At 42.8% G+C, this 13,499-nt stretch overlaps 2 protein-coding genes and 2 long non-coding RNA genes across 11 annotated transcripts; 2 read left to right on the top strand and 2 right to left on the bottom strand.

Moving 5' to 3' along the window:
• Positions 1–1,501: 1,501 nt before the first annotated feature.
• LOC127919991 (nucleoporin SEH1-like) lies at positions 1,502–7,087 on the top strand. Of its 4 annotated transcripts, XR_008104678.1 has the most exons (3): positions 1,502–1,954; positions 4,351–4,512; positions 5,417–7,087. XR_008104678.1 is itself a non-coding variant. In XM_052503836.1 (2 exons), the coding sequence occupies exons 1-2, from the start codon at positions 1,809–1,811 to the stop codon at positions 5,499–5,501; spliced, it is 231 nt and encodes a 76-aa protein (XP_052359796.1). In that variant the 5' UTR covers positions 1,502–1,808; the 3' UTR covers positions 5,502–7,087. The 4 variants fall into 4 exon arrangements, 1 of the variants encoding a protein (XP_052359796.1); XR_008104679.1 differs by lacking the exon at positions 5,417–7,087 and having other exon boundaries at positions 4,293–5,389; XR_008104677.1 differs by lacking the exon at positions 5,417–7,087 and having other exon boundaries at positions 4,351–5,360.
• LOC127919992 (uncharacterized) lies at positions 4,633–5,405 on the bottom strand. 5 transcript variants are annotated; one of them, XR_008104682.1, is made up of 4 exons: positions 5,063–5,143; positions 4,919–5,026; positions 4,811–4,882; positions 4,633–4,774 (listed from the first exon to the last, which is right to left on the bottom strand). It is a non-coding gene; the product is annotated as an uncharacterized LOC127919992 (long non-coding RNA). The 5 variants fall into 5 exon arrangements; XR_008104684.1 differs by adding an exon at positions 5,171–5,405 and having other exon boundaries at positions 4,756–4,882; positions 5,063–5,098; XR_008104681.1 differs by having other exon boundaries at positions 4,644–4,774; positions 4,847–5,026.
• A 3,386-nt stretch (positions 7,088–10,473) lies between the features above and the next one.
• On the top strand, positions 10,474–13,452 carry LOC127919993 (centrosomal protein of 192 kDa-like; the record flags this gene model as incomplete). Its single annotated transcript, XM_052503837.1, has 3 exons — positions 10,474–10,771; positions 11,664–11,884; positions 13,203–13,452. Coding segments are annotated over exons 2-3 (417 nt in total), but the record flags the coding sequence as incomplete, so codon positions are not given.
• Positions 11,899–13,194, bottom strand: LOC127919994 (uncharacterized). The gene is made up of 3 exons (XR_008104685.1): positions 12,906–13,194; positions 12,802–12,853; positions 11,899–12,177 (listed from the first exon to the last, which is right to left on the bottom strand). It is a non-coding gene; the product is annotated as an uncharacterized LOC127919994 (long non-coding RNA).
• Positions 13,453–13,499: the final 47 nt, after the last annotated feature.

Genomic DNA, 13,499 nt, shown 5'->3' with positions numbered 1-13,499 from the left:
GATGACTTAGTGCACAAAAACAGAATGGATGACGTAGTGCACAAAAAGCAGAATGGATGACTTAGTGCACAAAAACAGAATGGATGACGTAGTGCACAAACAGAATGGATGACGTAGTGCACAAAAAACAGAATGGATGACGTAGTGCACAGAATGGATGACGTAGTGCACACAAAAACAGAATGGATGACGTAGTGCACAAAACAACAGAATGGATGGCGTAGTGCACAGAATGGATGACGTAGTGCACAAAAAAACAGAATGGATGACGTAGTGCACAAAAGCAGAATGGATGACGTAGTGCACAAAAAACAGAATGGATGACGTAGTGCACAGAATGGATGACGTAGTGCACAAAAAACAGAATGGATGACGTAGTGCACAGAATGGATGACGTAGTGCACAAAAAAACAGAATGGATGACGTAGTGCACAGAATGGATGACGTAGTGCACACAAAAACAGAATGGATGATGTAGTGCACAAAAACTGAATGGATGATGTAGTGCACAAAAAGCAGAATGGATGACTTAGTGCACAAAACAACAGAATGGATGATGTAGTGCACAAAAAAACAGAATGGATGACTTAGTGCACAAAAACAGAATGGATGACGTAGTGCACAAAACAACAGAATGGATGACGTAGTGCACAGAATGGATGATGTAGTGCACAAAAACAGAATGGATGACGTAGTGCACAAAAACAGAATGGATGACGTAGTGCACAAACAACAGAATGGATGATGTAGTGCACAAAACAACAGAATGGATGATGTAGTGCACAAAAAAACAGAATGGATGACATAGTGCACAAAAAACAGAATGGATGACGTAGTGCACAAAAAACAGAATGGATGACGTAGTGCACAAAACAACAGAATGGATGATGTAGTGCACAAAAACAGAATGGATGACGTAGTGCACAAACAACAGAATGGATGACGTAGTGCACAAACAACAGAATGGATGACGTAGTACAAAAAACAGAATGGATGATGTAGTGCACAAAAAACAGAATGGATGACGTAGTGCACAAAACAACAGAATGGATGATGTAGTGCACAAAACAACAGCATGGATGACGTAGTGCACAAAAAAAAAACAGAATGGATGACGTAGTGCACAAAACAACAGAATGGATGATGTAGTGCACAAAACAACAGCATGGATGATGTAGTGCACAAAAACAGAATGGATGACGTAGTGCACAAAAACAGAATGGATGACGTAGTGCACAGAATGGATGACGTAGTGCACAAAAACAGAATGGATGACGTAGTGCACAAAAACAGAATGGATGACGTAGTGCACAGAATGGATGACGTAGTGCACAAAAAACAGAATGGATGACGTAGTGCACAAAAAAACAAAATGGATGACGTAGTGCACAAAACAACAGAATGGATGACGTAGTGCACAAAAAAACAAAATGGATGACGTAGTGCAGAAAAAACAGAATTGATGACGTAGTGCAGAAAAATCAGAATGGATGACAGTGCACAAAACAGGGATCTGTTTCAGCCTTTCAAACCTCCAGGCTAAAATGTTAAACGTTTGAGAGCATCTTTTAACTGACTTCACCAGTTTATTATGTCATTCTACGCTGCAACTTGACAATGACCACTAGAGTTGGCCAGGCAGCGCCAACAGGTTTGGGACCGGGCTAAAAGTCTATCCAGTCATTTTAAAGCCAATGGTTTAGCTGAAGGGAAACAGAACAGTGTCCGTCTCCTCGTGAACTGTGTAAAGTCCCCCACACATTTACAGTGTTTCATCGGTTCCCATCTTCTGGTCCCCAGCCAACTATATGGACAACTGGAAGTGTACAGGCATCCTGAAGGGAGACGGAAGTCCGGTCAACGGGTCGTCAGGACAACCCGGTGCCATGAATACCATGGTGGGGTCCACTGTCCAGACCTCCCAGAATGCACTGAACGGCTCTGCTGCAGGAAGGTAGGAGGCCGCGCCCGCTGTCGGCCGGCCAGAGCTGGCGACTTGACTGCCTGCCTCACTGCTTTACTGTCTCTGGGCCTGACTGACACTGCAGCGCTGACCCCCCCCCCCCCCTCCCTGGGTCAACTGACACTGTGTGTTGCGCTCATGCAAAGAGCTTGGCTTGTGGCAAGGCCCAGCACGTAGGCCTGCTCCCTGTGGCAGGTCTGTCTGCTCGTCATAAAAGGAGTGTTTGGGAAGAGTATTTGCTACAGTTTTTTAATGTTCGTACAACAGCCGTTTGGATTGTACAATCATTTTTGGTAATTGTTTATTGACACCATTTTATGTTGATTGGAACATGAATGTTATTTTGAAGAATATAATTTTTTTTTTACATGTTAGATGAGTTGTTACAGATGTCTGTGGTCCGCACATAATGCCCTGGAAATGGTCATCATGTCTATACATTTACATACCAGGGCCAAACATACAGGCTCGCTAAATTGAATAAATTGACTCTTTTGATGTAATCTTATAATAAATAGCATGTGTAGAATGTTTGGAGGGCATATTGATAAATAATAAACAGTCATATTGTCAATATATAAAAGAATTACCAAAACGTTTCCCTAATCTTTGCATGTCGTAGGAGCATCTGGGATATAATCTGGTAATAATCCCTGTTAACCTGCTGCTAATCTGCAATTAATCTGAATGAAATAATGACTGAAGGCTGTTGAACCATGCTAGTGCTTTAATAACACACACATGGCTGAGTTTATAGTCAATATAACTGTAGCTCAGTTGGTAGAGCATGGCGCTTGTAACGCCAGGGTAGTGGGTTCGATTCCCGGGACCACCCATACGTAGAATGTATGCACACATGACTGTAAGTCGCTTTGGATAAAAGCGTCTGCTAAATGGCATATATTATATTATTATTATATTATTCCACCCTAGTACAGTACATCAACATCCAGTTTATACTCCTAATACAGTACATCAACATTCAGTTTATACTCCTAGTACAGTACATCAACATTCAGTTTCCAGACATTATACTCCTAGTACTGTACATCAACATTCAGTTTCCAGACATTATACTCCTAGTACAGTACATCAACATTCAGTTTCCAGACATTATACTCCTAGTACAGTACATCAACATTCAGTTTCCAGACATTATACTCCTAGTACAGTACATCAACATTCAGTTTATACTCCTAGTACAGTACATCAACATCCAGTTTATACTCCTAGTACAGTACATCAACATCCAGTTTATACTCCTAGTACAGTACATCAACATTCAGTTTCCAGACATTATACTCCTAGTACAGTACATCAACATCCAGTTTATACTCCTAGTACAGTACATCAACATTCAGTTTATACTCTAGTACAGTACATCAACATTCAGTTTCCAGACATTATACTCCTAGTACAGTACATCAACATCCAGTTTCCAGACATTATACTCCTAGTACAGTACATCAACATTCAGTTTATACTCCTAGTACAGTACATCAACATCCAGTTTATACTCCTAGTACAGTACATCAACATTCAGTTTATACTCCTAGTACAGTACATCAACATCCAGTTTATACTCCTAGTACAGTACATCAACATCCAGTTTATACTCCTAGTACAGTACATCAACATCCAGTTTATACTCCTAGTACAGTACATCAACATCCAGTTTATACTCCTAGTACAGTACATCAACATTCAGTTTCCAGACATTATATTCCTAGTACAGTACATCAACATTCAGTTTATACTCCTAGTACAGTACATCAACATTCAGTATCCAGACATTATACTCCTAGTACTGTACATCAACATTCAGTTTCCAGACATTAAACTCTCTCTCCTAGTACAGTACATCAACATCCAGTTTCCAGACATTATACTCCTAGTACTGTACATCAACATTCAGTTTCCAGACATTATACTGCTAGTACAGTACATCAACATTCAGTTTATACTCCTAGTACAGTACATCAACATCCAGTTTATACTCCTAGTACAGTACATCAACATCCAGTTTATACTCCTAGTACAGTATAATGGTTCATAAGAAAAGCCTAATTATCCCTCCCTAGAGGTGACTGTTCTGCCCTAAAATCCACTCCGTTCTGCAAGGCCTCTGCTAACCTGTTACATTGTATGGTGTTACGTTTCTCTGTTTTTAATGACAACCTTTTTCTGTCCAATCTTTGATTTAAAAAAAAATGCATCGTATTGTGATTCGTTGACGACTGTTGTGTTTTGTACAATTTCATTCAGACAATCTAATTAAAAAAAAAAATGAAATAGTTAGCTTGCGCATTATTGTCCCGTTGTCAATAAGGACTCATCCCTGTGTGGTCTATTGGACGTGATGGATGCTGCTTGTTGCATGCACACAGGAACGGCCAGAGGATCCCCTTTAGCCCTCGCCTGCGGAGCCTGACTGCCCCGAAGACACTCCACCAGCCTGCGTACTGTTAGCCTAAAGCCCGCTGAGCAGCGAGCACGCTGGTGACCATGCATGGACCAGGATGCCACTGCTTCGGCAATACTTCTAATAGGTGTTGCTTTATTACACATCAATTTGTATTTGTCACATGTGCCCGAATACAGCAGGTAAATGCTGATTTTAAATCCCTGAACCAACAAAGCAGTTTTAAGAAAATATCTTTTTTTTTAAAGTATGAGGTAAGAAAAACAAAGAGTAGCAGTATATAACAATACAGATCTGTAGAACTGCTGAATGAATACCTTACCACATAGTCTCCTGTTAGTTCTGCTGAATACCTTACCACATAGTCTCCTGTTAGTTCTGCTGAGTACCTTACCACATAGTCTCCTGTTAGTTCTGCTGAGTACCTTACCACATAGTCTCCTGTTAGTTCTGCTGAATACCTTACCACATAGTCTCCTGTTAGTTCTGCTGAATACCTTACCACATAGTCTCCTGTTAGCTCTGCTGAATACCTTACCACATAGTCTCCTGTTAGTTCTGCTGAATACCTTACCACATAGTCTCCTGTTAGTTCTGCTGAGTACCTTACCACATAGTCTCCTGTTAGTTCTGCTGAATACCTTACCACATAGTCTCCTGTTAGCTCTGCTGAATACCTTACCACATAGTCTCCTGTTAGTTCTGCTGAATACCTTACCACATAGTCTCCTGTTAGTTCTGCTGAGTACCTTACCACATAATCTCCTGTTAGTTCTGCTGAATACAGTGTCTTCTGTTAGTTCTGCTGAACACAGTGTCTTCTGTTGTGTTAATGTGTCTGTGTTCTGCTAAATACTGTGTCTTCTGTTAGTTCTGCTGAATACAGTGTCTTCTGCACCTCCTTTATCCTGTTCTGTACAGCTGCCGTAGCCTGTTCACGTCCCCTTTTCCTATTTTAATTAATTTCTCTGTTTTTGTTTATTTCTTTGTATCCCATTGTTGTCTTGTTTCCTGTCTGTTCCCTGTTTCAGGTATTTCTTCCCCCCTCTGGATGCCCCCAGGGCAGGGTCCAGGTACGGCCACCTGCTGCCCCCCTTCTCTGATAGAGCACTCTGATGCCCAGTTCAGCCCCCACAGCCAGCTCCCCCAGTCCACCATGGCCATCCATGGCCAGCCCCCCCAATCCCCTCTGTCCCTGCACAGACTGTACTCACACTCTAGAGCCCTCAACACCCTGCCTGAACACGACTGACCCCCTAGAGCTCTCAACACTGACCCTGCCTTAACACGGCTGACCCTCTAGAGCCCTCAACACCCTGCCTGAACACAGCTGACCCTCTAGAGCCCTCGACACCCTGCCTGAACACGACTGACCCCCTAGAGCTCTCAACACTGACCCTGCCTTAACACGACTGACCCTCTAGGGCCCTCAATACCCTGCCTGAACACGTCTGACCCTCTAGGGCCCTCAACACCCTGCCTGAACACAGCTGACCCTCTAGAGCCCTCGACACCCTGCCTGAACACGACTGACCCTCTAGAGCCCTCAACACCCTGCCTGAACACGACTGACTGGGAGGATACTCTTCTTCTTAGTGACTAATCAGAAGAAGACCTTCCCCTCTCCCAGAACAGTTTGGTTTGGTGCATAAAACCAGTGAATCTTCATGAGCAAAAATGTAATGATTTCTTAGCCATTTTGTTTACGATATTCCCTCCATATGTATACAGCCCTAGTGCTGACTGACAGTCTGACAGTCTGACAGTCTGACAGTCTGCCTCCCTGGCAGTCGGCCCAGATGTAGCCTCCCAGAGTTGTGAGTGATGATTCTCTAGATATATTTGATCTGGGTTTTATTTAATTAAAAACCAACATGCTGGTTTACTACGGTGCCTGGCGGTTCAAACTCACATCACTGTGTTGGAATGTGTCTTTACAAGACCGTGGCTCTGTGGGTGTAATTAATGTGGGTGTAATTAATGTGGGCGTAATTCCTGTGTGGGTGTAATTAATGTGGGTGTAATTCCTGTGGGCGTAATTAATGTGGGTGTAATTCCCGTGGGTGTAATTCCCGTGGGCGTAATTCATGTGGGTGTAATTCCCGTGTGTTATTCCTGTGTGTGTTATTCCTGTGTGTGTTATTCATGTGGGTGTTATTCATGTGGGTGTAATTCCTGTGGGTGTTATTCATGTGGGTGTAATTCCTGTGGGTGTTATTCATGTGGGTGTAATTCCTGTGGGTGTTATTCATGTGGGTGTAATTCCCGTGGGTGTTATTCATGTGGGTGTAATTCCTGTGGGTGTAATTCACGTGAGTGTTATTCCTGTGGGTGTTATTCATGTGAGTGTAATTCCTGTGGGTGTAATTCCTGTGGGTGTTATTCACATGGGTGTAATTCCTGTGGGTGTAATTCCTGTGGGTGTTATTCCTGTGGGTGTTATTCCTGTGGGTGTTATTCACATGGGTGTAATTCCTGTGGGTGTAATTCCTGTGGGTGTTATTCCCGTGGGTGTTATTCATGTGGGTGTTATTCATGTGGGTGTAATTCCTGTGCGTGTGTTTAATTTCAAGCCTAATGTTGTTGCAGTAATGAAATGGGGGCTAGTCGATGCATATGAGAGATTTGAAAGAATAAATGCTCATTTTAATGTCAAAACTGACTATACCATCACCACGGTAACATTAAAACCCAACGCGGTTATACAATGTAGCTGTGTAGCCCATGTATCCCACGTGTGCACTCAATGTGTCATCCATGACTAACTACCATGTGGATCATCATCCTTTACACCCACAATGTGTCATCCATGACTAACTACCATGTGAATCATCATCCTTTACACCCACAATGTGTCATCCATGACTAACTACCATGTGAATCATCATCCTTTACACTCACAATGTGTCATCCATGACTAACTACCATGTGAATCATCCTTTACACTCACAATGTGTCATCCATGACTGACTACCATGTGAATCATCATCCTTTACACTCACAATGTGTCATCCATGACTAACTACCATGTGAATCATCATCCTTTACATTCACAATATGTCATCCATGACTGACTACCATGTGAATCATCATCCTTAACACTCACAATGTGTCATCCATGACTAACTACCATGTGAATCATCATGCTTTACACTCACAATGTGTCATCCATGACTAACTACCATGTGAATCATCATCCTTTACACTCACAATGTGTCATCCATGACTAACTACCATGTGAATCATCCTTTGCCCTCACAATGTGTCATCCATGACTGACTACCATGTGAATCGTCATCCTTTACACTCACAATGTGTCATCCATGACTTACTACCATGTGAATCATCATCCTTTACACTCACAATGTGTCATCCATGACTTACTACCATGTGAATCATCATCCTTTACACTCACAATGTGTCATCCATGACTGACTACCATGTGAATCGTCCTTTACACCCATAATGTGAATCATCATCCTTTACACCCACAATGTGTCATCCATGACTGACTACCATGTGAATCATCCTTTACACTCACAATGTGTCATCCATGACTACCGTGTGAATCATCCTTTGCACTCACAATGTGTCATCCATGACTGACTACCATGTGAATCATCATCCTTTACACTCACAATGTGTCATCCATGACTAACTACCATGTGAATCATCATCCTTTACACTCACAATGTGTCATCCATGACTGACTACCATGTGAATCATCATCCTTTACACTCACAATGTGTCATCCATGACTGACTACCATGTGAATCATTATCCTTTACACTCACAATGTGTCATCCATGACTAACTACCATGTGAATCAGCCTATACACTCACAATGTGTCATCCATGACTAACTACCATGTGAATCATCATCCCTTACACTCACAATGTGTCATCCATGACTAACTACCATGTGAATCGTCATCCTTTACACTCACAATGTGTCATCCATGACTAACTACCATGTGAATCATCATGCTTTACACTCACAATGTGTCATCCATGACTAACTACCATGTGAATCATCATCCTTTACACTCACAATATGTCATCCATGACTGACTACCATGTGAATCATCCTTTACACTCACAATGTGTCATCCATGACTGACTACCATGTGAATCATCATCCTTTACACTCACAATATGTCATCCATGACTAACTACCATGTGAATCATCATGCTTTACACTCACAATGTGTCATCCCTGACTGACTACCATGTGAATCATCATCCTTTACACTCACAATATGTCATCCATGACTAACTACCATGTGAATCATCATGCTTTACACTCACAATGTGTCATCCATGACTAACTACCATGTGAATCATCATCCTTTACACTCACAATATGTCATCCATGACTAACTACCATGTGAATCATCATGCTTTACACTCACAATGTGTCATCCATGACTGACTACCATGTGAATCATCATCCTTACACTCACAATATGTCATCCCTGACTGACTACCATGTGAATCATCATCCTTTACACTCACAATATGTCATCCCTGACTGACTACCATGTGAATCATCATCCTTTACACTCACAATATGTCATCCATGACTGACTACCATGTGAATCATCATCCTTTACACTCACAATGTGTCATCCATGACTAACTACCATGTGAATCATCATCCTTTACACTCACAATGTGTCATCCCTGACTGACTACCATGTGAATCATCATCCTTTACACTCCCAATGTGTCATCCATGACTAACTACCATGTGAATCATCATCCTTTACACTCCCAATGTGTCATCCATGACTAACTACCATGTGAATCATCATCCTTTACACTCACAATGTGTCATCCATGACTGACTACCATGTGAATCTGCCTTTACAATAATACATAGTGATCCAGAGGCATCACATGGTCTGAGCCTGGATTCTGATCTGAAAGTCCTGGGCACTTTACATTCTAACACTGGGGTTTCTCTCATGAACCTATCAGACTGAGGGCCCTGGGCACTTTACATTCTACCACTGGGGTTTCTCTCATGAAACTGTCAGACTGAGGGCCCTGGGCACTTTACATTCTGACACTGGGTTTCTCTCATGAACCTATCAGACTGAGGGCCCTGGGCACTTTACATTCTACCACTGGGTTTCTCTCGTGAACCTATCAGACTGAGGGCCCTGGGCACTTTACATTCTACCACTGGGTTTCTCTCGTGAACCTATCAGACTGAGGGCCCTGAGCACTTTACATTCTACCACTGGGGTTTCTCTCGTGAAACTATCAGACTGAGGGCCCTGAGCACTTTACATTCTAACACTGGGATTTCTCTCATGAAACTATCAGACTGAGGGCCCTGGGCACTTTACATTCTAACACTGGGGTTTCTCTCATGAACCTATCAGACTGAGGGCCCTGAGCACTTTACATTCTACCACTGGGGTTTCTCTCATGAAACTGTCTTGTCCTTCTCACACTGTACACAAATCACAGCAAGTATCTCTGAAGTCTGTGGAAAGATGGGAGTCGGTCAGCATTGGTACGGTGTGTTGTATTGACTGTGCAGCTGTCAACTAGCCGAGTGATGGCTGCAGCTGCTGTGGGGAACATGTGCTACTCCTCCTGCATGTTCCTGACCACTCCTTAGACTTAGGATGGATGAGATGGTATGGGTCCTATTGAATCTGCAACAAGTGCTACAATATTTTGAATATATATATCATATACATTTCATGAGCAAAAATAATATACAATTTAACTAGAAATGACAACAATTAGTTGATGAGAAGCACTTAAATCCAATGCTATTTTTTTTATTTTACCTTTATTTAACCAGGCAAGTCAGTTTAAGAACACATTCTTATTTTTAATGACGGCCTATGCTTTCAGAATATATATATATATATATATATATATATATATATGTATGTGAATAGGCCTCTACAATTGGACTAATTATAGTTAAATGACAAGATAACAATCCAATGGTGATACAGCCTTTCACACGGTCAGAGAGGTTAGTCCAATCAAAACGTCTCTTTCCTGTCTCCGTCCCGCCCATAGTGATGGTCGCTTAGCGCGGGCTTCCTGTGATTGGTCCAACCGAATACAGTGTTTCTCCGAGGCTCCTGCTACGGTTTGTTACCGACAAAAAAAAAATACGTTACACTTTCCACTGGCTATGAAAATAGATAATTATCTTAACTTTTAGTTAATTGTGTAGCGAAATAAATCACTTAAACGTGTTGTTACGTTAGAAACAGTAAGGTTACGGTGTCTTGCGGCTCCGTCTCGTCGGTTTTTCACTCCGGGAGAGAAGAAGCTTCTTCATTTTGTTGTGAACATTGTAACGCTGTTTACTTTCCGTATTTTGGGGAAAGTACTGGCCTTAAAACTATTCAGTAAGTTAGATTAAAAAGGTTTATTTGTGTGTACATCCACTTTGGTTAAAGTGTTTGTAGTTAACTGTAACTTAACTTGTGTTGACACACGGGAAAGTTTGTCAAGGTAAGTTTTGTCAGGCCACAACGACAAAAATGACTGACTACATTTATCTATATTTGACTACATTTATCTATATTTGACTACATTTATCTACATTTGACTACATTTATCTATATTTGACTACATTTATCTACATTTGACTACATTTATCTACATTTGACTACATTTATCTATATTTGACTACATTTATCTATATTTGACTACATTTATCTACATTTGACTACATTTATCTATATTTGACTACATTTATCTACATTTGACTACATTTATCTACATTTGACTACATTTATCTATATTTGACTACATTTATCTATATTTGACTACATTTATCTATATTTGACTACATTTATCTACATTTGACTACATTTGACTACATTTATCTACATTTGACTACATTTATCTACATTTGACTACATTTATCTACATTTGACTACATTTATCTACATTTGACTACATTTATCTACATTTGACTACATTTATCTACATTTGACTACATTTATCTACATTTATCTACATTTATCTGGCCATCTAATATTCATGTAGACGGGACAATGTGACAGTATCTTGTTTTACTTTGTGTTGTTGGTTAACTTGTTGCTTGAGTTTGGACCGGAGTGAATTGACTGGGTATTTCAGGGTCTTTGAACATCACAAGGAGGAATCTGCATGGCAAGTCTTTGTTTGAACTACGACACACTTTCCACCGTGAACTGAGGTGTTTGCTCGTCTGACTGACATGTTTATCAGCAATTGTGATTAATGTTTTTTTTCTTCTTTCTCTCCACTCAGTTGATGGTCTGCAGTAGAACCTGAGGTAGCGGGCCGAACCGTAGCCCAAAAATCATGACCGAGAGTTTCAGCAACATCGAGGATGAGGCATTCCCCAGTTTCCTGTCGAGCTCTGTGGGCAGCAGCCGTGCCACCCTGGGGAACATCACCCTGGCCTCCACCCTGGGGCTGCCCGTAGCTGCCTCCACCGTGGCTAAAATTAGAGCTGGGGCCGACAACAGGTGGGTCAGCAGCGCTGCTTAACATCAACAGCAATGTCACTGGAACGCAAGGCCCTGCAGAACTATAGGGGTTCTGGCTCAGTACCTGTCACTGGAACACAAGGCCCTGCAGAACTATAGGGGTTCTGGCTCAGTACCTGTCACTGGAACACAAGGCCCTGCAGAACTATAGGGGTTCTGGTTCAGTACCTGTCACTGGAACACAAGGCCCTGCAGAACTATAGGGGTTCTGGCTCAGTACCTGTCACTGGAACACAAGGCCCTGCAGAACTATAGGGGTTCTGGCTCAGTACCTGTCACTGGAACACAAGGGCCTGCAGAACTATAGGGGTTCTGGCTCAGTACCTGTCACTGGAACACAAGGCCCTGCAGAACTATAGGGGTTCTGGCTCAGTACCTGTCACTGGAACACAAGGCCCTGCAGAACTATAGGGGTTCTGGCTCAGTACCTGTCACTGGAACACAAGGCCCTGCAGAACTATAGGGGTTCTGGCTCAGTACCTGTCACTGGAACACAAGGCCCTGCAGAACTATAGGGGTTCTGGCTCAGTACCTGTCACTGGAACACAAGGCCCTGCAGAACTATAGGGGTTCTGGCTCAGTACCTGTCACTGGAACACAAGGCCCTGCAGAACTATAGGGGTTCTGGCTCAGTACCTGTCACTGGAACACAAGGCCCTGCAGAACTATAGGGGTTCTGGCTCAGTACCTGTCACTGGAACACAAGGCCCTGCAGAACTATAGGGGTTCTGGCTCAGTACCTGTCACTGGAACACAAGGCCCTGCAGAACTATAGGGGTTCTGGCTCAGTACCTGTCACTGGAACACAAGGCCCTGCAGAACTATAGGGGTTCTGGCTCAGTACCTGTCACTGGAACACAAGGCCCTGCAGAACTATAGGGGTTCTGGTTCAGTACCTGTCACTGGAACACAAGGCCCTGCAGAACTATAGGGGTTCTGGCTCAGTACCTGTCACTGGAACACAAGGCCCTGCAGAACTATAGGGGTTCTGGTTCAGTACCTGTCACTGGAACACAAGGCCCTGCAGAACTATAGGGGTTCTGGCTCAGTACCTGTCACTGGAACACAAGGCCCTGCAGAACTATAGGGGTTCTGGCTCAGTACCTGTCACTGGAACACAAGGCCCTGCAGAACTATAGGGGCTCTGGCTCAGTACCTGTCACTGGAACACAAGGCCCTGCAGAACTATAAGGGTTCTGGTTCAGTACCTTCTAAAGCAGCGTTACTGTTATGGAGCTCTGATCAGTGTTCATAACAATCTCACTACTAAAAATGAATCTCACTCCTTTCTCTCCAGAGTAAATGCTGTCCAGGCGTCATATCTGGAGGACGGACGGCTCTCTCTGGCTAACTCTCAGTCCAACAACAGGAACCGGGACAATTCGCCCTCAGCTTCAAAGATGAGCTGTGAGTATCAGGAGTTTGTTTTAGCACCCGTGGAAGTCTGCCGTCCCCCAGTGCTTTACCTCACGGCGTACTGCCGTCCCCCAGTGCTTTACCTCACGGCGTACTGCTTTACCTCACGGCGTACTGCTTTACCTCACGGCGTACTGCTTTACCTCACGGCGTCCTGCTTTACCTCACGGCGTACTGC

Source organism: Oncorhynchus keta, unplaced genomic scaffold (assembly GCF_023373465.1).
Source record: "Oncorhynchus keta strain PuntledgeMale-10-30-2019 unplaced genomic scaffold, Oket_V2 Un_contig_18021_pilon_pilon, whole genome shotgun sequence".
Classification (NCBI taxonomy): Eukaryota; Metazoa; Chordata; class Actinopteri; order Salmoniformes; family Salmonidae; genus Oncorhynchus; species Oncorhynchus keta.
This window is presented reverse-complemented; position numbering and strand designations above follow the sequence as displayed.

Coding starts and splice junctions, on each gene's coding strand:
- LOC127919991 (XM_052503836.1), top strand. CDS start 1,809: ATGGACAACTGGAAGTGTACAGGCATCCTGAAGGGAGACGGAAGTCCG. Junction 1,955..5,416: donor AACGGCTCTGCTGCAGGAAG/GTAGGAGGCCGC, acceptor TCCCTGTTTCAG/GTATTTCTTCCCCCCTCTGG.